General features: G+C 40.3%; 2 protein-coding genes across 2 annotated transcripts; both read right to left on the bottom strand.

Annotated features, from left to right (window-relative positions):
- Positions 1-16,490: 16,490 nt before the first annotated feature.
- Positions 16,491-19,417, bottom strand: LOC117472142. The gene is made up of 10 exons (XM_034117279.1): positions 19,326-19,417; positions 19,024-19,202; positions 18,809-18,902; positions 18,368-18,706; positions 18,143-18,260; positions 17,839-17,930; positions 17,633-17,747; positions 17,153-17,422; positions 16,849-17,007; positions 16,491-16,754 (listed from the first exon to the last, which is right to left on the bottom strand). Exons 1-10 carry the CDS (start codon positions 19,401-19,403, stop codon positions 16,549-16,551), a joined length of 1,650 nt encoding a protein of 549 aa, XP_033973170.1. The 5' UTR covers positions 19,404-19,417; the 3' UTR covers positions 16,491-16,548.
- Positions 19,418-19,527: 110 nt separating this feature from the next.
- On the bottom strand, positions 19,528-24,440 carry LOC117472171. The gene is made up of 6 exons (XM_034117330.1): positions 24,293-24,440; positions 23,211-23,693; positions 22,998-23,090; positions 22,409-22,798; positions 22,084-22,185; positions 19,528-19,552 (listed from the first exon to the last, which is right to left on the bottom strand). Exons 2-5 carry the CDS (start codon positions 23,485-23,487, stop codon positions 22,154-22,156), a joined length of 792 nt encoding a protein of 263 aa, XP_033973221.1. The 5' UTR covers positions 23,488-23,693; positions 24,293-24,440; the 3' UTR covers positions 19,528-19,552; positions 22,084-22,153.
- Between the last annotated feature and the right edge of the window lie 424 nt (positions 24,441-24,864).

Raw genomic sequence — 24,864 nt, 5'->3', positions numbered from 1 at the left:
TATGTCCTTTTATTTTGGTCTGGACCACATTGGACACAGGAGCATCAGCGATCCAGTTTAAGACCTCCTGAGTAAACTCTTCCAAGGCAGCTGCTTTGGGGTTGTACCATTCATCCTGATCCCTTTCCACCTCTTTCTCCTCCTCTGTGGACATTAAAGCTTGAACAGAATCATTTAACTGTTCCATTTCCTTGCGTAGTTGTGTAAACTCATTTTCCATTTTCGACTTAACCAGTTCCACATTGCAGACATTTTCCATTAATTGTCTGATTTCATTTCTTTTCCTTGTCAATGCACCCAATTTTGCACTCCTTGATGATTTCAGTCGTTTGAGCCTTTCCATATACACACAGTCAATGTCACTTTCCAAGCTTTCCAAGTCTGCCATTTTTGTTCAAGACGACACATTTATTCCTTTTGAATTTTACTTCATTGTTTATGGACTTTCATTGTCTTGCCTTGATTTCCATTGCGTTTTGTACCGTTTGCCGCGAGTTGAGACGTTTCCAACAGTCCTTGAACGCTCCACAGCAGTGACGCGTTACATACGTAGTTGGAGGAGGAGTGATTGTTACCTTCAGTCATTCACATTTCACACACCGTTGTTCCAGGAAGTAGAAGCCGTAGTAAAACGAAGGCGAGTGTTTCACACACTGTTATGAGTTCTGAGTTCTTGTTTTCAAAACAAATATTTCCACGGACCAGCGCTCATCAAGCTGGGTTTTTTGACGAATATAAGAGCCATCTTTCCACATTTAAGCTCTTTTCTGCTCTTTGGTTTTAGCGCCTGGCCGACGCGCTCACACATCACTCAGAGATATATTGTTCGTTTTTGGTACATTTATTTCCGTGTTCGTTCTCTTCTTCAAACACAAATGAAGGTATCTTACCAGACGATATTGAAACAATTTTCTTCACTTAAATAAACAAATCATATCTTCTCTGCAGTGCAATGCAGCGGTCAAAAAACTGTGTGGCTTCACAACCAAAATAGCACGCAGAGTGTAATCAGCAGGACTCTTTTAACCAGCTGAGGCAATCGCAGCACCAATCAGCCGCTCCGCCCAACCGTGGCTGCGGATCCCAATCAAATGACACCAAACAATTATACTCCATTACATACATTAAATGATTAACCTGTTCCACTCTGAGCCTGTTTTTCAGGTCTCAGGCTCGAAAATGACATTCCCAGAACAAATGACCATATCTTCCCTTCTAAAAGGGTTAAATTAATAATCTTTTTTCTCAAAGTAATGATAAACCTGTGAGTTGGATGTAGAAGTGTCAGAATCAATATAAATGTTTTTTATTTTAAAGAAAATTCAGATTTTACATAGTAAAAAACTGTAAATTATAGTGTCCGTCCAAAAATTATTTTTTACAGATAGTGAAAACTACCCTTGGATGATGGGTTAGTAGACTAAAAGCTTTAGGAATCCAAAGTACAACATATAATAAGTACCCTGTATCAAGATTGATGCAAAACAAGTGAAATTTGACCTTTTTAGAGAGATTTAGCCAAAAACTGGGCCATCTGGGGTCATTTGGGTGGATTTGACCTATCTCTGGCCCCCCTTGCTCGATCTGGTTGGTTGACATACCCTTGTGACCGTTAGAGCCAATAGAATCGAAGGAGGAGACTCACATACACATACATTGTAAAGAAAAAATGTGGCCGCTTCGCGTGTGGAAAGCGAAACTAAACTGGAGGAATGTCTCCTTCTGGAGTTTGGAAACTAAAACGCAGTTGTATTGCTTATGGATTATCAGAAATAATTTCAAAGAAGGCACAGACACATAGGATGAACCTATGGATTAACTGCAGCATCGTTTTTTTATCGTTTTAATGCCATTGAAGACCACTTTTGACCAAGGTAAGCCATATTTACATGTTTAGCTTCTTAGCTCCACATGTGATGATGTACGCTTTCGTTGATAGCGTCGCGAATGTTTATCACTGAGTGTTGAGGTGGGCACCGGTAGATTCAGTGTCTCCAGGACACCAAAAAAGAGTGTTTGGTTGTGCATCTAGGATAAGTAATAAGGGAGTTATGAGTGAGTTTAAGTGCCTTTGTAGGTCCCGTTTTTTCGATCGAGGCTAATTCAGAGGCTGAGTGCTAGCATTGTGGGTTTTTTTTGAAAAAAAAAATTAAAAAGATCAGTTAGCTGAGTTTCTTCCCGTTACATGGATATAACACATTCATAGTTTTATTCAATATTAAGATTCCTTAGACGTTGTTTCCTGCAAATGACGCGTTTATCCGCCCGGTACCGGGGGGAAGGTGTGAAACAGGTTAAATAATAAAAATAATAAATCAACGTTTTGGCTCCTACAGTACAAGTATGGAGCAGTGAGGTTCCTCAATCCATCCTCAACACTGCACCTTTTGTTGTCATTGTAAGCATTACAGGACTACGTTTTGCATCACCTTATAACCTTGTGTTGTAGGAAACTCCCAGTCTTAAAGAAGCTGCTCCATACTGGTACGATAGTGGATTCTTCTGTATCTCTGGTTTCAGATGCTGTTGTCTGTTAGTATTGTTTATGTGTAGAAATCTAACCTTATTGATGGTCTATAAATGGTACAAATAATGTTCTGTAAAGTTGTATCACCTAACTTTGTAAATGATCTCTCATTCATATTTCTGTCCATTTCATGTCATGCCTTTCAGCAAAGACAAGAAGTGAAAATTCGCTGAACACCATGCTCCGAGTGGTACGTTTTTCCTTAATGACCATACATGTATGTGTTGTACTGGAAGCAAAGGGTTTATACACTGATACAGTAGGCTCATCTCAATTGAATACTTTTGTATTGTATGTTGTTATGTAATTTGTCCTACAGAAGAGAGACACAAATCACTAACATATGTATTAGTTATGCTACCCGTATTTGTATATATCCTAAATGTCTGACGTTCTGTGGGTCTACCACACCAACGCTGTCTCCTAGAAATTACGTTCCCACAAAACTAAACTGCATTCTCAAATACGTTTCGCAAGAAACGTATTTCCTTCCACGTTACGTTTGTTATGAACATATCTTAAATACGTTTATTTTCTACATATCTTCTAGAAACCTATTTTCTCTCATATGACGTTTGTTATGAACGTATCTTAAATACGTTTGCTTTCTACCTATATTTGCCATTTCTTTTCTAGCTTATAATAATGATAATAGTCATTTATTAATATCATTTTAGAGCAAACTTATTTTCGCGCTGGCTGGCGGCTGACTTTTCAGTTGACCAAATCCGTTATTATGCTGGTTAATGCTTAATAATCACAATATTGTTTGTAGTCATTTCATACAGCATTCTCAATTACGTTTAACAAGAAACGTCTTTTGTCCCACGTTATGTTTGTTCTGAACATATCTTAAATACGTTTGCTTTCTACCTATCTTTGACATTTCTTTTCTAGCTTATAATAATGATAATAGTCATTTATAAATATCATTTCAGAGCACACATTTGAAATCGACGATCTGGCTTGATATCCTATGGTTAAATTAAAATCAGTAGGCGAGGCTGTAATTTCGCCAGCTGCGAGGCAGAAAATAATAGTTTTAACATGCCAAAAAGCTGCTGTGTCGTTTATTGCACCTCAAACATTAAAACAAATCCAGAGTTACGTGTTTCTGTACTTCCTCTAAGAAGAAAGGACAGTATACAACAGAAGAGCTCTGTGGCTTCAGGCTGATCGCCGTTCAAATGACAGCTGGTTTCCCCAAAAGTGGGCAGGGCTGTAAAGTGACGTAGGAAAGATCCTCAGCTCGCTGATTGGATGTTTTAGCCGCAATGCACGTCGGGATATGGTGTTAATGCGATATGAAATCCGAAAAAAAATCAGAATTTAGGATGGCCGAAGACACTACACTACCCATAATCCCCAGCTATCGTTTGGGACTACAGTCCCGTTGACAAACCCCGTGATTAATCTTCAAGCTCTGGGATTGGATGTTGGAGTGGCAGTGCGCCAAGGTTACGCCGAGCGCCAAACAGCTCTTTGAAATGGAACGAAACCACGGCAGACTTTCCAAAACTGGACTCGAACGCCCCCCCAGAACTACAGATGCTGGCTATTGTGTTTTGCAACATGTTCTATGGCACGTCTCTACTGGGATTTGTAGTTTTAAAAGACGTTTTCGTTTTTCCCAAAATTAGAAGTTGATTGTATTAAACTGTGTACAGCCCTGGAGGTTTAGGGGATAGGAAACAAATTGGTGTGTACAAATGTAAAACATGTAATTAATAAATGGGTGAAAATCGCTTGTGTCCATAATGGGAAGCATTAATATATACCCACATGCCAGCTCATTGTTACTTTGTAATTCTACTCCACTACAATTCAGAGGTTAACCTGGTATTTTTACTCCACTACATTTATTTTAGTTACTTTGCAGATTCTGATTAATGATGTGAAATATAAACAACCCTTAAAGCAGACTTTAGTTACACCTGAGTAAAATTCAGGGAAAGGTGATTGTCAAGTGCCAACAATCAGGAGAGATATTAGTTGGTGCTTGAGAAGACTAAACATTTATCTGCAGATCTCTATAAAGTATATTCATTACTCGTTATTCTCTACTAATAGTTAATTAAAGACTGTATATAATAGCTATTTTGCACATCCCTTTCAAGATTTTCTAAGGTTTATTGACATATCATATACACAACTATGTTGAAGTTATGCAATTAATGAAAAACTTTGGTCACAGGTTCCTCAACAGTGCATTACAAGACATCTATCAATATGTGTGTATTCCTCCACCATTAAACTCAAATTCTGCACATGTCTTATACTATCTACATACATAAGAGTATAATTAATATATATATAATATCAGTTAAAATAAGTGCTTCAACACAGTTAACATTGCAGGAAAGCAATATATTAGACGTTAAGTACTTTGTCAGGCTTAATATTTATCTGTAGATAGATACCCCCAAAGCTTTTTTCTTATTTGAAAGAAAACCTAAAGTGTTCTTTAATGTGTTAATAAAGGTTAATTAGTTTGTCTGTTTTGCACATCCTCATATTAATATCAGGCACTAAACTGTTTTATTGTAGAGATCACTTACAGTATCTTCTTGATTTTTTATATTCTATATTTCTATCATTGACCTTCTACTTTCCCCCTATGAAAGTATGTACTCTTAATATTTTATTCATCAAATAACATTATTCAACAAAAATAACATTATTCAACAAAAATAATTAAATAACGTGCTTTAACCACTAGGCGGTGCACACAAGGTACACACAGCATACTAATAATAACTTTGTTAGTGTAGGACACTTATGTATGTATAACATCTGAAGATGTGTAGTTTTATTCATGTTTTTACATAATTGTACAGGATATTGCTATATTATTTCTCATGTTTTACTTCTACACATTAATATCTGATTTGTAAAACATCACAGACAGAAAGGTATATCCGTCATTTAATGGTAAGTTATTGAAATTGTGATTCCATAGATGTGTCTCCCATCACCCAAATCCCCTGACTATTCTCTCAACTCAGTATTTACATTCTTATATTCAAAGAAAATCAGTAATATCTTTAAAAACTACAAGTCCTTTTCTATCAGCTGTGCACCGTTATGGTGTAAATATAACCTATCTACCAATTGGATCAAATATAAAAGTCAGCCGTATTAGTATTGATACTGCAAGGAGACGTATTTTGTGAAAAGAAATGTAAGATGTTGTTTAATTGTTGATATATTTATGATCCACGTCACGTATTCAGTTTCGGCGGCAGTTCTTCCTGTTTGTCCAGAAGTCTTCTCATCAGGGCTCTATAAATAAAGAACTATGGCAGATGTGTAATATTTAATGCAGCCGAACCGTGTATTACAATGCCGTTATGTGATGACTTTCAAAGAGAAAAGCAAGAACACTCGGAATAAAGTATTATTATTATTTTTTTTAATGTTTTCGGATTTCACATCGCATAAACACCATATCCCAACGTGCATTGCGGCTAAAACATCCAATCAGCGAGCTGAGGATCTTTCCTACGTCTGTTTCCGGTATTGTTCCTGTAATGAAAGTTCACATTTATGCTACATTGAAGGGTGGAATTGACTACACATCTTCAGAAACATAATTTGCTTCAGATATATACTGTAACTCATAGCAATATTGTAACCATTAAGAAAAGCCAACTGCATTAAAAACCCAGTTAACAAACACAAGGTAAAGTATTTTTCCTTCAGTAATGAAGATGTAATTCCAATGTAGACACACCTGGGGTCGCTGTTCAGTCTGTTACGCTGAGCCATGCATTGTCTGGAACGTAAAAGGGACGAAGAAGACAAAGTGAAGTGACGTACTTCCGGTTCAATGTGAAAACATTCCCAGTTAAACCATAGATATATATAAAAACATATGTTTATATATATCTATGAGTTAAATAACATAAACAAATCGCTTAATAAAAAGATAAAACACTGGCATGTAATTTACGTTTGGATTAAATAGAATGGTTTTGAATAATAGATGAGAGTAAAATCTACGTCACAGCCCCACCCACTTTTGGGGAAACCAACGCTGTCATTTGAACGGTGATCAAGCCTGAAGCCACAGAGCTCTTCTGCTGTCCTTAGAGGAAGTTTGAGGTGTTTGAGGTGCAATAAACGACACAGCAGCTTTTTGGCATGTTAAAACTCTGCCTCGCAGCTGGCGAAATTACAGCCTCGCCTACTGATTTTAATTTAACCATAGGATATCAAGCCCGATCGTCGATTTCAAATGTGTGCTCTAAAATGATATTAATAAATGACTATTATCATTATTATAAGCTAGAAAAGAAATGTCAAAGATAGGTAGAAAGCAAACGTATTTAAGATATGTTCAGAACAAACGTAACGTGGGACAAAAGACGTTTCTTGTTAAACGTAATTGAGAATGCTGTATGAAACAACTACAAACAATATTGTGATTATTAAGCATTAACCAGCATAATAACGGATTTGGTCAACTGAAAAGTCAGCCGCCAGCCAGCGCGAAAATAAGTTTGCTCTAAAATGATATTAATAAATGACTATTATCATTATTATAAGCTAGAAAAGAAATGGCAAATATAGGTAGAAAGCAAACGTATTTAAGATACGTTCATAACAAACGTCATATGAGAGAAAATAGGTTTCTAGAAGATATGTAGAAAATAAACGTATTTAAGATATGTTCATAACAAACGTAACGTGGAAGGAAATACGTTTCTTGCGAAACGTATTTGAGAATGCAGTTTAGTTTTGTGGGAACGTAATTTCTAGGAGACAGGGTTGACCACACATGCATCACAAACCACAAGTAAGAACTGTACGTTATTATTTTATAATCAAAAAATTATTATAGAATTTGTAAGTATATTTCACACACTTTAATGTTTTTATAGAGTTCGATCTCCTGATTCGTTTAAGAGATTTAATATATTTTACTCTTAATGAAGCACTTTAAACATTTAATGACTCTGATCCTCCTTTAACGGTAAGATCAGCTGCAGTGAGCAGAGGCTGTGCAGCTGGGGGCGGAGGTCTGATGCGCGAGTAGTGTGCTCTCGTGTATCCTACCTTTCGTCTCCTCTGGAAGCCTCCTCCCTCACCCCTCCTCGACTCCTCCGTTTGCGTTGAAGCGATTGTGACGTCCTTCAACATGGCGTGTCTTGATTGATTTCCGGGTCAAGTCCCGGAGGAGGGGGAGAGAGGAGTCAAAGAGGGACATTGAGCTGAACCTAATGTTTCAAATCCTATTTTAAATTGACTTACTTGCCTGATTAAGCATCAGAAATATATATAGCATGACATATTAATAATTATTCAACTGTTCTTTATGTGTGTTTTGCAGTGGCAAGGACTGGGAGGACACATGGGAGCCTGCCCAAAACTATAGCAGCTCAAAATAATAACACACACACACATACACATACACACAGACACACACACATACACATACACACAGACACACAGACACACACACACACACACACACACACAGACACACACACACACACACACACACACACACACACACACACACACACACACACACACACACACACACACACACACACACACACACACACACACACACACACACAATACGTTTCAATAAATTGTTGTTTCTGTTGTGTATTTTTTTTACAATTATTTCTCAATAGGGTAAAGCCTTTTAAAATGTTTGGTATGTTAATGCAAATGTGACAATCATTATTTTCGGGCTGCCTCAGTCTTAAAACACAAGATAGATATCAATTTTTGTTATGGTCTTCTGTATATGTCATGAATAATACTGGTACAATTTGAATTTGCCCTAAAACGTGGAAATGCAGACCAGATCTTCTAAATGCCAGGGACCGGAACATCAGGAGCATCTCTAAAAGATGATATGTGACAGTCCTGCAGCAACGGACCATATGAGAAACATTATGTTAAAACCTAGAAACTTATTCTAAACCTACTATCAAAGTATTCACCTGAAATGTAGCACAATTTGGCTCCTGTTAAAAGCACTATTTGAAAATGTAGATTTGTCAGGTCAACATGTGACTTATCTGGTTTGCTATAACAGTTTTACTCCCCAGTTGAACTGTATTTGACAATCATTAAATTCACAAACATAATTTGGGAAATAAATCAAAGACAATAGTGTAAATAAGAAAGGTTTAGTTTTTGAAACTTGTAATGGGGACGTTGATACATTAACTGTCAGCAGTATTTATTGTTACTTTGTAATTCTACTCCACCACAATTCAGAGTTAACCTATTTGGCACATCCCTTTCAAGATGTTCTAAGGTTTATTGACATATCATATACACAACTACGGTGTAGTTATGCAATGAATGACAAACTTCGCAGGTTCGTCAACAGTGCATTACAAGAGTAAGTAAGTAAGTAAAACTTTATTTATATAGCACCCTTCTCAACATGAATGTACAAAGTGCTTTACAGTACAGTACACAATTCACAGTACAACTAAAATGTAGAATAAAAAGGCATAAAACAACAGCAGGTAATACATAGGATAAAACACCAATAAAAGACAGCTACTAACTCACCTCCTCCGGCGCCCCAAAGGCCTGACGGAAGAGGTGGGTCTTTAACTGCCCCTTAAAAATCTCTACTGAGGCAGAGGCTCTTAGTGTCTGGGGGAGTTTGTTCCAAAGCCTTGGGGCCACCACCTCAAAGGCACGGTCCCCCTTGGTTTTTAGCCTGGTTCGGGGCACCCTTAGGAGGCCTTGCTCAGAGGACCTCAGGGCCCGGGTTGTGCTATGAGGGAGGATCAGGTCATTAATGTAGGCTGGGGCTTGGCCATGGACAGCTCTATATGTGAAAACCAATACCTTGAATTGGGTTCTGAGATGGACAGGGAGCCAGTGCAGGGCAGAAAGAATCGGAGTGATGTGGCATGTTTTTTTGGACCGAGTGAGTAATCTGGCTGCAGCATTTTGGACCTGTTGTAACCGGTTTATTGATGTTTTGTTGAGGCAGGAGAGCAGAGCATTACAGTAATCCAGCCGGGATGAAATAAAGGCATGAATAGCCATCTCCATTTCTGTGTTTGATAGAACCCCCCTGAGCTTGGCAATGTTTCTGAGATGGAAAAAACAGGTACGGGTCAGAAGTTTTATGTGTTTGTCTAGTAGCATAGACTGATCGAAAGTTACACCAAGGTTTTTGATGTTTGCCCTTATGTTACCACTGAAAGAACCCAGGTGGCTTGCTACCTTAGAGGCGATGTTATCAGCCGCTAAGATCAAGACTTCCGTTTTTGAAGCATTGAGCTGTAGGAAGTTGCTTGACATCCAATCCTCAATTGCAGACAGACATGTGATGAGAGTGTTTACAATTTCCATTTTGACGGGTTTGAAAGAGATGTATATCTGGATATCATCTGCATAACAGTGATATGAGACACCCTTGAATTGGCTAATTATGCAGCCCAATGGGAGCATGTACAGGGCAAAAAGAAGGGGGGATAAAACAGAACCCTGGGGCAGGCCGCAGGATAGGGGAGTGCTGTGTGATGAGAACGGGCCCACCGCCACGGAGAAACTTCTCCCACTGAGGTACGAGGCAAACCACTGGAGGGCAGACCCTGAGATGCCTACCCACTCCCTGAGTATCTAGCATGATGGCGTGGTCCACTGTGTCAAACGCTGCACTCAGGTCCAACAACACCAGAACCACGCAATCACCTGCATCCGATGCCATCATGATGTCATTGGAGACCCTGAGGAGAGCTGATTCTGTGGAGTGGTGTTTTCTGAAACCTGATTGGAATTTGTCATGGATTTTATTATCATTCAGAAATGTATTGAGTTGGTTAGCAACAACTTTTTCTAAAACTTTTGACACAAATGGGAGCTTTGAGATGGGCCTGTAATTATTCGGGAGGGAGGGATCTAGATTGGGTTTTTTGAGAATGGGCTGAACAACCGCCTGCTTAAAGAATGATGGGACGGAGCCGGAGACAATGGAGATGTTTATAATGTGGAGCAGGGGTGGAGCGACACACGAAAAAACTTCTTTTAGCATAGACGTTGGTAAGGCATCCAGAGGGCTTGAGGAAGATTTCATAGTGCTCACTACAGCGGTCAGGTCGGCTATAGTGATGCAGGAGAAATTACTCAGCGTGGCCTGCCTAACTGGACAGATAGAGAGGGGGGAGTGGGAGGGGTTGATGCTCGACCTCAGATCAGCTACCTTGTTTATAAAAAAGGTGAGAAAACGGTCGTAGTCGTCGTTTGAATAAATAGGAACTGAGGGGGTGGACGGGTTTACAATGATATTTATGGTTTTAAATAGTACTCTGGGGTTGTGCTTACTAGAGGAGATGAGGTTAGAAAAATAGGTAGCCCGGGCATTTTTGACCAAATTGTTGTAATCGCAGTAAAGGTCCTTCAGATGGAGACGGTGTACCTGAAGGTTAGTGGTTTTCCACAGCCGCTCAACTTTGCGGCAATGCCGTTTCAGTATACGGGTGTCCTCTGTTAACCAGGGGGATGTGTTTACAGCCAGGGAGCTGCGTGTCACCATGGGAGCGACGTCATCTAAAATGGCGGAGCAGTGTGTATTGAAAGTGTTAAGGAATAATTCTTCTAGATATCTAACCTTTTGCTCTGTGACGTTTTATGATCTACTCTGACATCTGTTATCTCCTTTAAGGAAAGGCATTGGTGCCATATGTGTTGTTGTCACCAGTTTGTGACCGGTCAACTTGTCTGGCACGAATGGTACTTGTTGTGAGAACGCTGAGGCACTTCTTTATCGGTGTTTGTGGACTCTAAGATGTGAAATCTTTGAGGCCATGAGTGTCGGACGCAGGTGGTTCAGTGTTCCCAGCTGTTTAGTCTACTCCTTCAGAGATGTTGATTTCTCTCTGTGAACCAGTTAAAAGGTCTAGCATAGAGAGAGGCTCTTCAGAATTGACGTGGCAACTCTACCGTGTAGTCAGAACCTCTGACTCTTTGATTTGTGATGTGAATCCTCCGGCCGAATACTCTGAATAAACCCATCAGTGTTTGACATCAAAGCTCCAACTCTCACCGTGTCTCCTTCCTGAGTCGGTGACTCCATGCATTACTACACAGAAGTTTCCTCCACAGAAAGCATTGACTAGACAATCAACGTCATCAACATGCGACACCAAAACATTGTTGTCGAAAGCTGTTACAAATTTCTCAACCGCTGCGCCATTTAAAATACGCGAGGTTTTTACTCGCTTCCCCTGAACATAAGTGTTATCCAACGACATGACAAATAGTACGGCTTTATGGTCGGAAATAGATAGGTCTTCGATACAGACATTGCTGATATTTAGACCAATTGTGAACACGAGGTCCAATGTGTTACCTTTGTCATGCGTTGGACCAGACACATGTTGACAGAAGTTAAAAGATTCGGTGACATTAAGGAAATCACTGGCAAATTTGTCTGAGCAGTCATTTACATGAATGTTAAAATCCCCGCACAGAAGAACTCTTTCATAGCGGATGATGGAGGTTAGTAAGTCACCAAGATCGGATAAAAAAGAGCTATTCTTGCCTGGAGGGCGGTAGATTAAAATACAACTAGAAAATGCATTTCCTGCAGAAAATGCGTGCGAATGCTGTAAACTGTGAACATTTGTGGCTGAATTTAGCTGAAAATGCAGAAAAAGCTGAATGTTATTAGCTGAATGGTAGCTGCTTTTAGCTACAAAAATGGAGAAAAAGCTTAATATTTAAAAGAAAAGGTTTAAACAAACATGTATAGCCTTGATGTCCTGAAATAGCTGAATAATGTAATAGTAGAATGGTTTCTGCAGCTGAAAATAGGCTGAAGGAGTTAAATATCAGATGTAAGTAGTCGTGAATGAATTTGTATTAAGATGAGAAAAGAAAGTAAAAAGGCTTGGGAAAGCAGCAGAATATTTGAACTACAAACTTTTGAACTAACTTGATGGTGAATTATCTGTCGCCATGGCAACGGCATTTGATGACACCCCATAATACGCTTAGATGTGTTGATGGCTGCATCGTTACCAAACCTGTGAAGTTTTGGGCCATTTCGAGCATTTTCACGGCTCCTATCAAAAAATGACCAGACCGTGAGCATCAGGGAACCCCAATGAACTGATATATGTTTTTTGGTTTTGTGTGTAAAATGTGGAGATGGGAGCAGTTTGTCTAAAGTGTACTTCTCTCTGTTCTGAAGAAAGTTCCGGAAAGATTTAACATGGGAATCAATTGGGAGCTAGCTGGACTTTTTGTCTCTTCATGCCCTCAAGAGGCATTTTGTTTAATATTTCTTCTTAATTTTTTTTCATTTTCCAACCTAGGAGAGGTTTTCCTACGTTTTTCGTGAAAAAATATGTCTGAGGAGTGTAGGGTTTGGGAATTATGGCAAGTTTAAAACATTTTTGGGGGAGAATTTGAAGAACTGCTGCACTCTGTTTTGAGATCAAAGCACTCTAGACTTAACGAGCTGCTCCATCCACACTAGTGTTAAAATCTGAAGAAAGCCTCTTTACCAAGCTCCAAACAAAGTTAATTATCTCAAGAAGTGTAAAAGATATCAAAAATAAAAGTCAAGTTTGAATAGCTGAAGGTGTTGTGATCATTTGAAAGTTGGAATGAAGTGTCTAGCTGAAAGTATGTGGAAGGAGTAGCATTTGGCGCAAAGTGTAGGAAAAGAGGATTTGAAGGCATCTCCCATTGACTTCAATGTTAAAAAAAAGAGTTTAAAAAGCTGAATATTTCAAAAAGTATAAAATATTTTTAAAAAGTTGAAGGTTTCCCATCGATTCCTGAACACGCTGAATAGTTTGATATTTGAATGGTTTCTGTAGCTGAAAGTAAGCTGAAGTTATGGAGAGCCAAAGTATTGGCTGAAATAATAATTTTAAGCGGAAAGAATAAAGAAATTGAAGTACTATAGTGGAATGCTGTGGCACAGCATTCGCACTAATAAAACGGGTTTGAGCGACCCACTTTTGTTATTAGCACTTCAAATGTTGGGAAGGATCCAGTGCTCACCATGTTGGTGGAGAAGCAGTCTCTGTGGAACGCTGCAAGTCCTCCTCCTCGGCCGGTGCGCCTAGGAGCACAGGAGTAGCTGTAGCCCGGAGGACAAAGTTCGTTCAAGGAGGCAAACTCCCCGGCTTTCTGCCAGGACTCCGAAACAAGCATAAAATCCAGCTCTCTTGAGACGACGTAGTCATTTAATACAAAGGATTTGTTTGTAATGGATCTGGCGTTCAACAAACAGAAGGATACGGAGTCAGATCCGGCTCTTCCTATCTTCGAGGCCCGAGGCAGTGGGCGCAGGCAGCCGGACACAGGAGCCATGCCGAAACGAGCCGATGGTCGATTTCCAGAGCCCCCCGGCCCTCGATGCGGACACCCAGGCACTGAAGCCACACTGGTGAGTTTTGTGAATTGACGTTTGGCAGGGGCAAACGCGGGTAGGTGGGATGTTGATGCCGGGAGAATAGGACGGAGGCATGACGGCCTCACCCTGGGGCCAGCTGTCATGGAGATGGTGCACAGTTTAGACGAGGAGCGGCCTTCTGTCAGCTTGCGGAACTTTACCGCCGCTCCGGCTCGCCTTCCCCTCCGTCTTGCTCTCCAGGTTCGGGGGCAGCAACAGGTTGCAGACCAGATTACCTCTGGTACCTGGGGACGCAGGGTACGGTGACAGCTCCACTGTGCCGATCGGTCCGACAGTGATTGTGCCACCGAAGCCCCTATATCCAGCAGAGTTTGGCGATCATAGGAAACTGCCGATTTGACATTGCGTACGCACAACGATAAAAACAGATAAGCGACAAACAGGAGCGGTAGCGAGTGAAGATGACTAGCAGCCAACATAGGCGCGGCCATCTTGCTCTGACACCTGGACAGGTGTGTAGTGAACCTTTTTGTGCTTTTGTTACCGAAGAGATCTATCAATATGTGTGTACCTCCACCATTAAACAGTCATATTCTGCACATTTCTTATACTATCTACATACATCTTATAAGAGTATAATTAATATGTAATATCAGTTAAAATAAGTGCTTAAACGTAGTTAACATTGCAGGAAAGTTGATTGTCAAGTCCCAAAACAAATTATGCAATATATTAGACTTTAAGTACTTTGTCAGGCTTAATATTTATCTGTAGATTTACCAAAGCTTTTTACTTACATGTATTTAAAAGAAGACCTTAACTTAAAGTATTATTTAATGTTTTAATAAAGCCTGATTAGTTTGCCTGATTTGCACATCCTCCTATTAATATCTGTGTACATCCGGCACTAAACTTTTATTGTAGAGATCACTTACAGTAGCCTATCTTGTTGATATTTTCTATTCTATATTTCTATTCTATATTTCTATCATTGACCTTCTACTTTCCCCCTATTTGTATGTACTCTTAATATTTAAATGTTTTCATCAAATGTAACCCATTCAACAAAACATGCAGCAGAGATTAGCAACACAACCTTACCGGCATTGCAATGACTGTAAACGTGTAATAACGTGCTTTAACCACTAGGTGAATAATACAGACGTATAAAGTACACATGGTATACAATGCTATCAAAAACACATTATGTTAATTTACATATCTAACTACCATTATCAAGCTAAATATGGACTATATGAGGCTAAGGCATTGTACCAGGTGTAGGCTAATTATGTAGGCTAAGTCAAAAACAGGCAACTGATGAGGTGTTTGAAAGGTAATTTATGAGGATCAAACAAATGAGGTACACAGAATACAATGCCATTTTATCTGTTTCATTATTAGTGTAGGACAGATATGTACATGTATATATAACACCTGAAGATGTTTTATTCATGTTAGTCATTACTTTTAATACTAGTTGAACATTACATTTTTACATTTGTATGTTTAAAAAAATATATGTTTCTAGTTATTGTGCTTTTTATCATGTTTTTAATTATTGTTTTATTATTGTACTCCCATTGTGTTATTTAATATTGTAGTTATTGCCTGTACAGCACTTTGGTCAACTGAAGGTTGTTTTAAATGTGATATATACAGGATATAGCTACATTATTGCACATATTTTAAAACATCAGACAAAAAGGTTTATCCGCCCCCTCGTGGTGCTAATCAGTATGTGTGTTTGCTAAACAGAGATACAAACAGAACATGAGTGAACAGTCAAAACAATTTTTATCAACTTTATTGTTATGGGACCTTGTTTACATAGTGTTTCAGAGTAGACATGTAATAACATCTGAATAAAATGAAATGATAGAAAATGCCTTCAACAGCATATCAACAACCTGAAGAATAACTTACTGGACATACATATTAAGACATTAAGAAATGTGTAATTTTCTTTTGTCGGAGGACCGCAGCTGACGAGAGGGGGTGTAGGGCTGAAGGAGGTCAGAGATGTATGCATGTACTGGATGCGTGACTTGACCGGGAGCCAGTGAAGGTGGAGGAGGGTGGGGGTGATGTGTTGCCAGGGCTTAGTGCGGGTGAGGAGCCTGGCTGCAGAGTTCTGGACGTACTGGAGCCTGTCCAGGGCTTTGCAGGTGACCCCGAACAGAACTCTATTGCAGTAGTCCAGGCGTGAGGAGATGAAGGTATGTATGAATGTTTCTGCAACGGGGTCGGGGAGAGAGGGCCGGAGTCTGGAGATGTTTCGAAGGTGAAAAAAAGCAGTTTTGACAGTAGACCTGATGTGGGAGTTGAAGGTGAGGCTAGAGTCCAGAGTGACGCCCAGGCTGGATGGAGCAGCCATCGACGGTGAGGAGCAGATCTCCAACCTTCCGGAGCAGTGTTTTTGGGGCCACAACCATGAGCTCTGTTTTGTTTTTGTTGAGTTTCAGTAGGTTTGTTGACATCCAGGTTTGGATGTTGCGGAAGCAGTTGACTAGTGACAGTGGGGGTAGCTGGGATGATGGATTGGTACTGATGTAGAGTTGGGTGTCGTCGGCATAGGAGTGGAAGTTGAGACCATGTTGGCGGAGTATTTCACAGAGGGGGAGCATGTAGATGTTAAATAGAAGGTAGTCAGGAGGGGGCTTCACCGTGTGTCATCAGAGCTGTCAGAGTCGCAGTCAGAAGACTCATCTGAAAGACTTTGCAAGAAGCTGATGGTCTCTGCTCCAGTCAAAAGCTGCAGATAGCATCGTCTAGCATGAGTCTTCATTTCTCCGATGTCGTGCTGCTTTTTCCTAAACATGCTCTGGAGACCTTTCATCCCGTCTTCGCTCAGGCCCAATGGTGAATCTAAAATGTATAAGATAAAGACAATATTAGTTACTTCATCACCTATCACTGATGTGTAAAGTCATGCAAAGTAAAAATGTAATATATACTGTACTTTGCAGGCAGGACATCTCTTTCAGGGAATCACTGCGGGTTGAAAGGACCTTCCAGTGGTGGTTCATTTCTGTGACGAGAATCTTCTTCTCCTCCTGTAGTCTCTTCACTGCCATGACAAGGTCGAATGCTCTTCTCTTTGTCCTGAGGTCGAAAGAGTCTGGAAAGCATTTATGAGAAAACATGAATTAATGTGTATGAAAGATCAACATTCAAAGAATCTATGAAGTCTTAAATAGATTTATATATCAGACATGAAGGTTTTCCACATTTGCTGTGAGCATTCAGCAGACTGGTGTACTTACCACTGTTTGGTAGCTGCCATGGCCAAGCTTTCTCCACAGACAGAATGGCTTCGAGGCACAGCGCTTCTGTGCTTGGAACCATTGAGTTGTATTTCTCAACTGTGGCTGTCAGGACCCCTTTCTCATCCCTGATCTTGCGGCGGATCCGGGAACGACCTTTGTTGCTGTCTGTGTCTTTGTAGAGACGTTGCAAACGTCTCTTGACACTTACTGTCAGCATTTCGATCTTGCTGGCCAAAGCAGCAGCATCCCTTGGGTTGTTTGTTGTTGCTTTTTAGAGGAAATAGGTGTATTAAGCAGTAATTCACAATAACAGTGACATTTGATCAAATGTTTTAATATTATTTTATTACATATGCTTCATGAAAAATAAGTAATGCAAATGTCAATAGAGGGTTATCACTAATTCTGAAAATTTAAAATAAATTGATAAATCATGACTACAAAAAAGTTGAAAAACGTCATTAAGATTGTCCTCACTTTCTGCCCACTCATTCACATCTCTGACCCAGTCTTCCAGCTGCTTTTCAGTCACTGCCAACTCAGCCTTCATGGACTCCAGGTTCTGCAATTGCTTTTCCAGAGCTTTTGTGGTCTACAAACGTCAAACAATTAAAGACAAGTAAATACAGAAATCTACATTTAGGCTGCAGCCACAAATAATTATTCTAAAACTATGTTATTACCTTCAGATATCTGGGGGACAGTGAGGTGGCCAAGTTGCTAACTTTTTGCTGATTCCAGCGCATGGCCATCAGCGTCAGCATGTCTGTACGTCCTGCAAAAGAGAATATCACATTATTACTATTCCTCTTACTTCTTATACTGTAACTGGGGTTTATAATATATTGCCATCCTAAATGGTGTTCTATGGTCATAACCGTCAATGAGCTTTTATGAGTTTGTGTTGTTGGTGTAATTTATTAGTGTAATCTGTGCCTTTCTGAACATTTTTTGAAAACTGACAGTAAAGGTTCTATCGTAACTCACCTGCTTTTGACATGTGTTTTGTGGTCACTGCTATCCGAGAGAGGAAGGCATTGACCTGTTGCACCTCCTCCCCTAGGGTTAGTCCAGCCCCCTCTTGATATGCCCCACTCCATTTCACCTGTTTAAAATATATTCAAAAGTACGACTCGTTACAACTTGTCACTATTCACAAGGAGGTTTTTACATACAGTAAAGTGATTGTGTCACATGGTAACAATTCCTTACTTCACATTTGAAGTCATGCGCTTTGGCATGAAACACTGAGAGAAAGGGCTTCATGTCGAGAAGATGCTGGAGCTCTGGACAGCTTTTTGTGATTCTCTGGAGGTAGGGCCAATATTTGCAGGTCACATCCATGCAAAAGAACATACTACTGGCCAGCTTTTTCTGTAGGTACAGGGGATAAGCAAAGATTTCTCCCCTGTACATATTGAGAGCACAGAGGAGCACTCCATGTCGACAGACGGCAAGCTCTAGTCCCTCCTCATCCAGCTTGCCGGCTGATTTTTGGGAGGTCTCTCTGGCTGCCGACCACTGTCCTCCACAAACACCTCTTCCGGAGACCTAATATATAAAAATGTATTGATGAAAATGGTGCAAAGACTAACCTAACCAAACCCTTCATTAGGATATTATATTATACATAATTAGAGTCTGCAATATTACATGTTTGGTTGTGGTGTGTATATAGTCCACAAATCTTGAGACGTCTTCATCCCTGGCTATAAAGACACCGTCAAAGATGGCCTGTTCCTCAGATCTAAATAAATCAAAGGAGCAATGTATGACATCTCAGATTATAAGGTTGATTGGTTCACATCAAGATACTTTTGTTTCGTTATTTGTTCAAATACTGTGACATTATATATTTTCTATAGTACCTAGCTGCATTCTTGAAACGGTAATGCTTGCGGTTTCCATCCACGGAAACTGCAAGCATATCAGGGCTACACGCAGGACAGGTGAAGGGCTCCTCCTTGCACATGATGTCGACCTCATAACGCACAGCCTCCCACTCAAAGAAACTTTTGATGAAGCTGTCAGTTGAGATCTTCCCAGTCTATAACAAAATAAGGACATCAACAGATAATTATGTCAAAAATAAATTATAAATTATAAGGACACAGCTTACAATTTGTACAATACAAATAGATCAAAAAGGACAAGTAACTTCAATACTCACACGGCCGAAGCGCAACGTTCGCTGATCGAGCATCCTTAAATATGCCTGAAAGGATAGTCCAGGTGCAGCCATTTTCATTTCTTCAAATGAGAAGAAAATGGCATAAATGGTGGCGAAGTGAAGGGTAGCTGGCCAGTAGTCATTCCGAAGAAGGTCGTCAACCCCAGTCGTCCATGTCGCAGCGCATGCTTCACAAGCCAATTCTGGCATGCTTAGCTCATGTCGTCCTTGAAAAACAGACAAGGTGTTTTTAATACATTTGGTATTCTTTACTCAATACCCATGTTAAGGTTTAATAGACAAGCTATCCCACATGTCTTTGAGAAGGGTTGGATATTATCAAGAAGAAACTTCAATAACATCTATCTTAAAGCTCCCATGTCATGCTTTTCCGGTTATTACCCGTCCCCTTGTGTGTTATGAAGGTTTTTATGCATGTAAACGGTGTGCAGAGTCAAAACCCTCAAAGTACACCCTGTAGCGAGTAAAACTCTAACACAGAAAATACCTCCCCAAAACGCCTCGTTGGAGATACGTCACTGCCCATTTGAGTCGTCCATTTAGTTCCGGGTACGGCCTGATGTCATGCGGTACCCGGAACGAAATGGACCAATCCCGAAGAGCTATGGCCACACCCAGCGGCGCTGGCCGCACCCTCTGCCAGCCTAACATTTACTGTTGGAAGCTCTGGTTCAGTTCACAATCGATCCAGTCATGCCACTGCCAAGGACCTGTTTCCTGAAATGTGAGGAGAAATCTGAGCTGTTTGTCCTACCGACGGAAGAACCACGACGAAGTCAGTGGTTGAAATTTCTTTTTAACACTGTTCCTTCAGAGGTTCGAAGAACCGGCATTTCACAGACGAAAGCTTCCAAAACATTGCCCAGTTTGAGGCCGGATATGCACAGCTTGTTTGGACCGTTTGGAGCAGGGGAAGATTCGGGTACACAACCTGTAAGTTTGCATTGTTATTTGTGTATTTATCAAACAAGACTGTTTAAATGTGTAAACTGTGTTGGACTGCTAAGCCATTGACACAGTGCTAACTGTGCTAACTAAGTTGCTAGCGTTTCCATATATCAACTCTAATATCAGCAGATGGCCTTGCATACATGTATCTCATAGCAGGAGAATGTCTGCATTCACACACAAAATACCTATTGACAGTATACTCCGGGTGATTTGCCGTGCGGTCAGTCGCGAAACGTAATTACATTATAGCTGGCGTAGCGTGTATGCTACCGATCTAACCCACGGAGCTAGACCTAGGTTTGGTCGGAAAAACATTTTTGTTATGCTACGTTGCTAGCGTTTAAATATATCAACTACAATGTCAGCAGATGGCCTTACATGTTTGTCATGGCAGGAGAATGTCTGCAGTCACACACGGAATACTCATACAGTATACTCCGGGTGATTTACCGTACATTGTGACAGTACATGTACATACTGCATGTATAGCTAACGAGGCTAGCTGTATGCTAGCGCAAAACAATGTATTCATGCAAGTTACAATGTATGACCGAACGTAGCAGAATACCCGTATACGATTGCAATTATAAACACGTTATTGCTAGCCTAATATGAACCACTAGCTTTTGTTCATAGTAGTTTTATTACACTCCATTATAGTTGCCGTTCCTCCAAGCTAACGTTCATATCGTGTTAGCTACCAAGGTAAACAAAGCTAGGTTAGCATATTAGCAGGCAAGCTGTTCATTAGATAGATCCACACTCCTACCACAACTACTACTAACGAATCTAAAACAACTAAGTTTCTCTAATATTTTGTGATTTGCATTTGATTTCGTCCAGCCAGATCCTGGCGGACAATACATGACGGGGACGGGACTACAACCCAATGCTTACACTACTACTACTGAGGCCTCGTGCTAAAAGGCACCGGCTGCGCCCAGGCAAGATGTGGGGAGGAATGGATGATGATTTATGTTCATTTTGTACATTTATAAAAAGAAAGTTTAATGGAAATACTTAGTAGGCCTATCCTTTCTTCCCTGAATTATTTGCTCCTATAACATATCATTCATATATAGCAAACCATGATTTGATTTCTCATCAAACAGTAGTAGTTTATTACAGGTAAAAAGAACTTACTCTTTGTTATGACCGGCTCTTAGGCCACAACGGAAAGGCAAGGAGACATACACGAGTTTACAAAACCACGGCACATTTATTGTGGTAAATGCAGAGATAGGTGGTCGGGGAGAGAATCGCCGAGCCGCTGGGATTAATAGCACCGGCTACGGAGGTGTCCGTGATCGCGCTGATTAGCCTCTTCAGCTCCACCCCACCGTAAGACCTGCAACACACCTGCACAAAGGCCCTGGGGCCGTCACACTCTTCTATAACAACAGTTGTAGGTTCAGTTCGGTTAGTTAGCGTATAAAATATCAGCTGTACCAACGCCATTATTACACTGATGTTCCCCGAAAAAAGCGGGCGGAGCCTCTCTGGTGGTTGACTAATCAGAACAGAGTGGCCGAGCTGACCAATCGGAGCACACTAGGCTCACAGGGAGGGGGGGGGCAAGAGCTCCAACGAGTCGTTTAGTGGAGAGAGTGAATACTGCTGAATACACATGCTTGACAGAGATGCTGTATGCGAAACCAATGTGAGTTTGGAAAATTGCACAGTATAAATCTATTTTAGTATACCTCAACAATGTAATTATGATCAGTGGAAATGGCCATGACATGGGCCCTTTAAGAAACAAGACAAACATTCTTCCCATTCTTACCATTCATTGTGATCACAGTCACAGTCTTTCCTGGCTTGAGGCTCAATGACTCTGATGCACAACCACAGATTTAGTCCGGGATCTCCACAGGTACAAACCGCACTGGAAAAAAATTCAAATGGGAATTAAAAATAATTTGTCTCTTTTGAGAAATACTATATTGTTATGTGACATATTTAGGATTTAACTTTACATCAGAACATTAAAAAGAGACTTAAGCACACTGCTGGGAATTAACACAGAGATGTTGAGGAAGCTCACATTTTCAAAATGAAGTTCTCAACAAGTCCAGCAAGAAAATGTACATTCACAAACCAGAACTTACCACAGGAGCAAAGGGCCATATTTAGTACATGTGTTGTTGGGGCCAATGGCTGGAAGTAACCTGCAGTAGTAGCATCTCTGTTGTAGAGGGGGTGTCTGGTGTGCATGCTGACATCACAGTCAGCACAGAAGAAGGGATGTGGTCGGCAATCCCGGCACCGGACAACAGACGTTTTGCTCCAACACTGTTGGCAAATGTGTGTTCCCACATTTGCTTGGGCCACTACGGTGTTAACCAGATGTGGTCTCGCTGCCCTCCAGCTCTCTGAAAAAAACCTTTTTCGAGTGCTCCAGTTGGTCGATGCCAGCAGAGAAGCACTTGGGGTTTGTGCTACCACCTCATCTCCTGTAGTATCGCTCAGAGACTGCTGGAGATCTCGTAGAAACCCCTCTGTTAAAATGGTACAATAAAGTCCAAAGCACAATGATTAGTTTTCTTTAAAACATACTGGATGGAGTGGTTTTGAAAGCTGTAACTACTGTGTTCTTAATTCTAGCAAATTATGAAGTTTAGAAATGAAGTACGTATCACATAAAGATACAAGTATGAATATGTGTTTCGGGCTAACCAGACCATATGAAGTACATACCAACAGTCTCTGGAGCGATAGCTGGAGCAAAGATCAGATCACAGTCAGGGTCAGGAGCATCAACGGGGGGATCAGTGTTACGACTGCAGCCAGCTGTATCAGAAAAAACATTTATTTTATACCATTAAATTGTACTACTTTTCCCTTACCAAGAGTTATGTTTTCATTCATTTCATATACTCAAGTGCCTAGAAATATATATCTTATACTGACCCTGATTTGAGACATTCCGGGTTGAACGTGGTCTTGCAAAGATCAAGTTTCCCTCACTGTCTCTCTTCTTCCAGCACATCATTGACACTGCTGGCACTGCTGTTGCTGCTGCTGCTGCTGCTGCTGCTGCTGCTGCTGCTGCTGCTGCTGCTGCTGCTGCTGCTGCTTCCACTTTACAAAGCAAATCATCAGCACTCCGTAGGTCATCCCTTAACTCTTTCTGCTCAACCAGCTCATCTGCGCTTCTCAGGAGATCCTCAAGATCAGAATCACTCATTATAGTGAAGAGACACAGACAGAGACACAGAAGAAAGACTGACAACAGAGTTAGACAGAGAAAGAAATAGAGAGATAGGAATAGACTATCAAGTACAACACAGCAAGGACAGTTTAACAAGACAGACTTGGCTCTTAAAAGTGCCTTTGGGTTGTTTGGAGTTTGGAAAAACAAAGGGTTGTTTTTTGGAGAACAAATTGCAGGATCTGTTGAGAGAAAACAACATAATTTAGAAACTCAAAAATAAACAAACAATGCCAGTGTAATTGTTGTTGTTTACAATTTTCTACTTGGCTAATAACCAATTAATGCTTACTACTGTTGTCATTAAAGGTATTTTCACACCATCGCACAGCAAAATCACTGCCACCAGTCATTTAAATAAGTAATTTGTACAAAAATTATAAAAGTATTATTACTATTAATACTAAAAACACATGTATACAAAGTATTATTAATAGATTTACGATTCGAAAATTATAAAAGCAGAGTAGACATGTGGAGATTATCCGGCTGAACAAAACGTGATCCGTCTCTTAAATGTGTGTCAACCACAGACCTTATTTCGAGCTATTTTCCAAAATCCTATGGAGAAATTGCAGTGCGTTTTCTAGCTAGCTAGCTAGCTAGCTAGCAAGCTAGCTCAGGCGAGTTCATTTGTTATATTTAGGTAATACCCTATATTATTTAGTTAATATACCCCTCAGAAAGGTGCCAGAAACAACATTGGCGCAGATTAGATTATTATTATTATTATTCGTGGCTAAATTTATTTCCTATAACTATGTGTTACCCATGCTCTTACCTTGATTCTGAAGAACTGCGACTCTCTCATCCAGGTTTGGTCACGTAAAGTGCAAAGGTATGCCGTCTTTACGACGGTACCTGAGGATTGTGGGTAATGTAATCGCAAAGCGGACAGAAGTCGTCACAACAATAGCTGGGGATTGTGGGTAGTGTAGTGTCTTCGGCCATCCAAAACTCAAAACTACTTGTTTCTCAGAATTGAAGGGGAAAACGTGACAAAAGCATTGTACACTAAAACCTATCAATGTCGTTTCATTAACAAGGATAATCTGGTGTTTTTGAGTTAATGTGTAGTGCAGATATCACCTATTTATGTTTCATCCAATCACAGAGCTTGTTGACTTATCACGAGGTTTTGTCGCAAAGCGGACATAAGTCGTCACAACAATAGCTGGGGATTGTGGGTAGTGTAGTCTCTTTGGTGCTCCACATTTCAGAGAAAACAAGTTGTCTCAGAATTGAAGGGGAAAAACACAAAAGCATTGTACACAATTTAAACCTATCAATGTTGTTTAATTAACAAAGGTAATCTGGTGTTTTTGAGTGGATGAGTAATGGAGATATCACTGT

This window comes from Trematomus bernacchii, unplaced genomic scaffold (genome assembly GCF_902827165.1).
Source record: "Trematomus bernacchii unplaced genomic scaffold, fTreBer1.1, whole genome shotgun sequence".
NCBI lineage: Eukaryota > Metazoa > Chordata > Actinopteri > Perciformes > Nototheniidae > Trematomus > Trematomus bernacchii.
This window is presented reverse-complemented; position numbering and strand designations above follow the sequence as displayed.

Bases quoted from the DNA above. Each gene is read 5' to 3' on its own strand.
- LOC117472142 (XM_034117279.1), bottom strand. From the start codon at position 19,403: ATGAAAATGGCTGCACCTGGACTATCCTTTCAGGCATATTTAAGGATG. The intron at 17,748-17,838 runs GTAATAACATAG...TGACGTTTGTAG, and splicing joins TGTCCCCCAGATATCTGAAG to ACCACAAAAGCTCTGGAAAA. The intron at 16,755-16,848 runs GTACAGTATATA...TATACATTTTAG, and splicing joins AGAGATGTCCTGCCTGCAAA to ATTCACCATTGGGCCTGAGC.
- LOC117472171 (XM_034117330.1), bottom strand. From the start codon at position 23,487: ATGAGTGATTCTGATCTTGAGGATCTCCTGAGAAGCGCAGATGAGCTG. The intron at 23,091-23,210 runs GTCAGTATAAGA...TTTCTGATACAG, and splicing joins CCGGAATGTCTCAAATCAGG to CTGGCTGCAGTCGTAACACT. The intron at 22,186-22,408 runs GTAAGTTCTGGT...ATTTTTTTCCAG, and splicing joins TATGGCCCTTTGCTCCTGTG to TGCGGTTTGTACCTGTGGAG.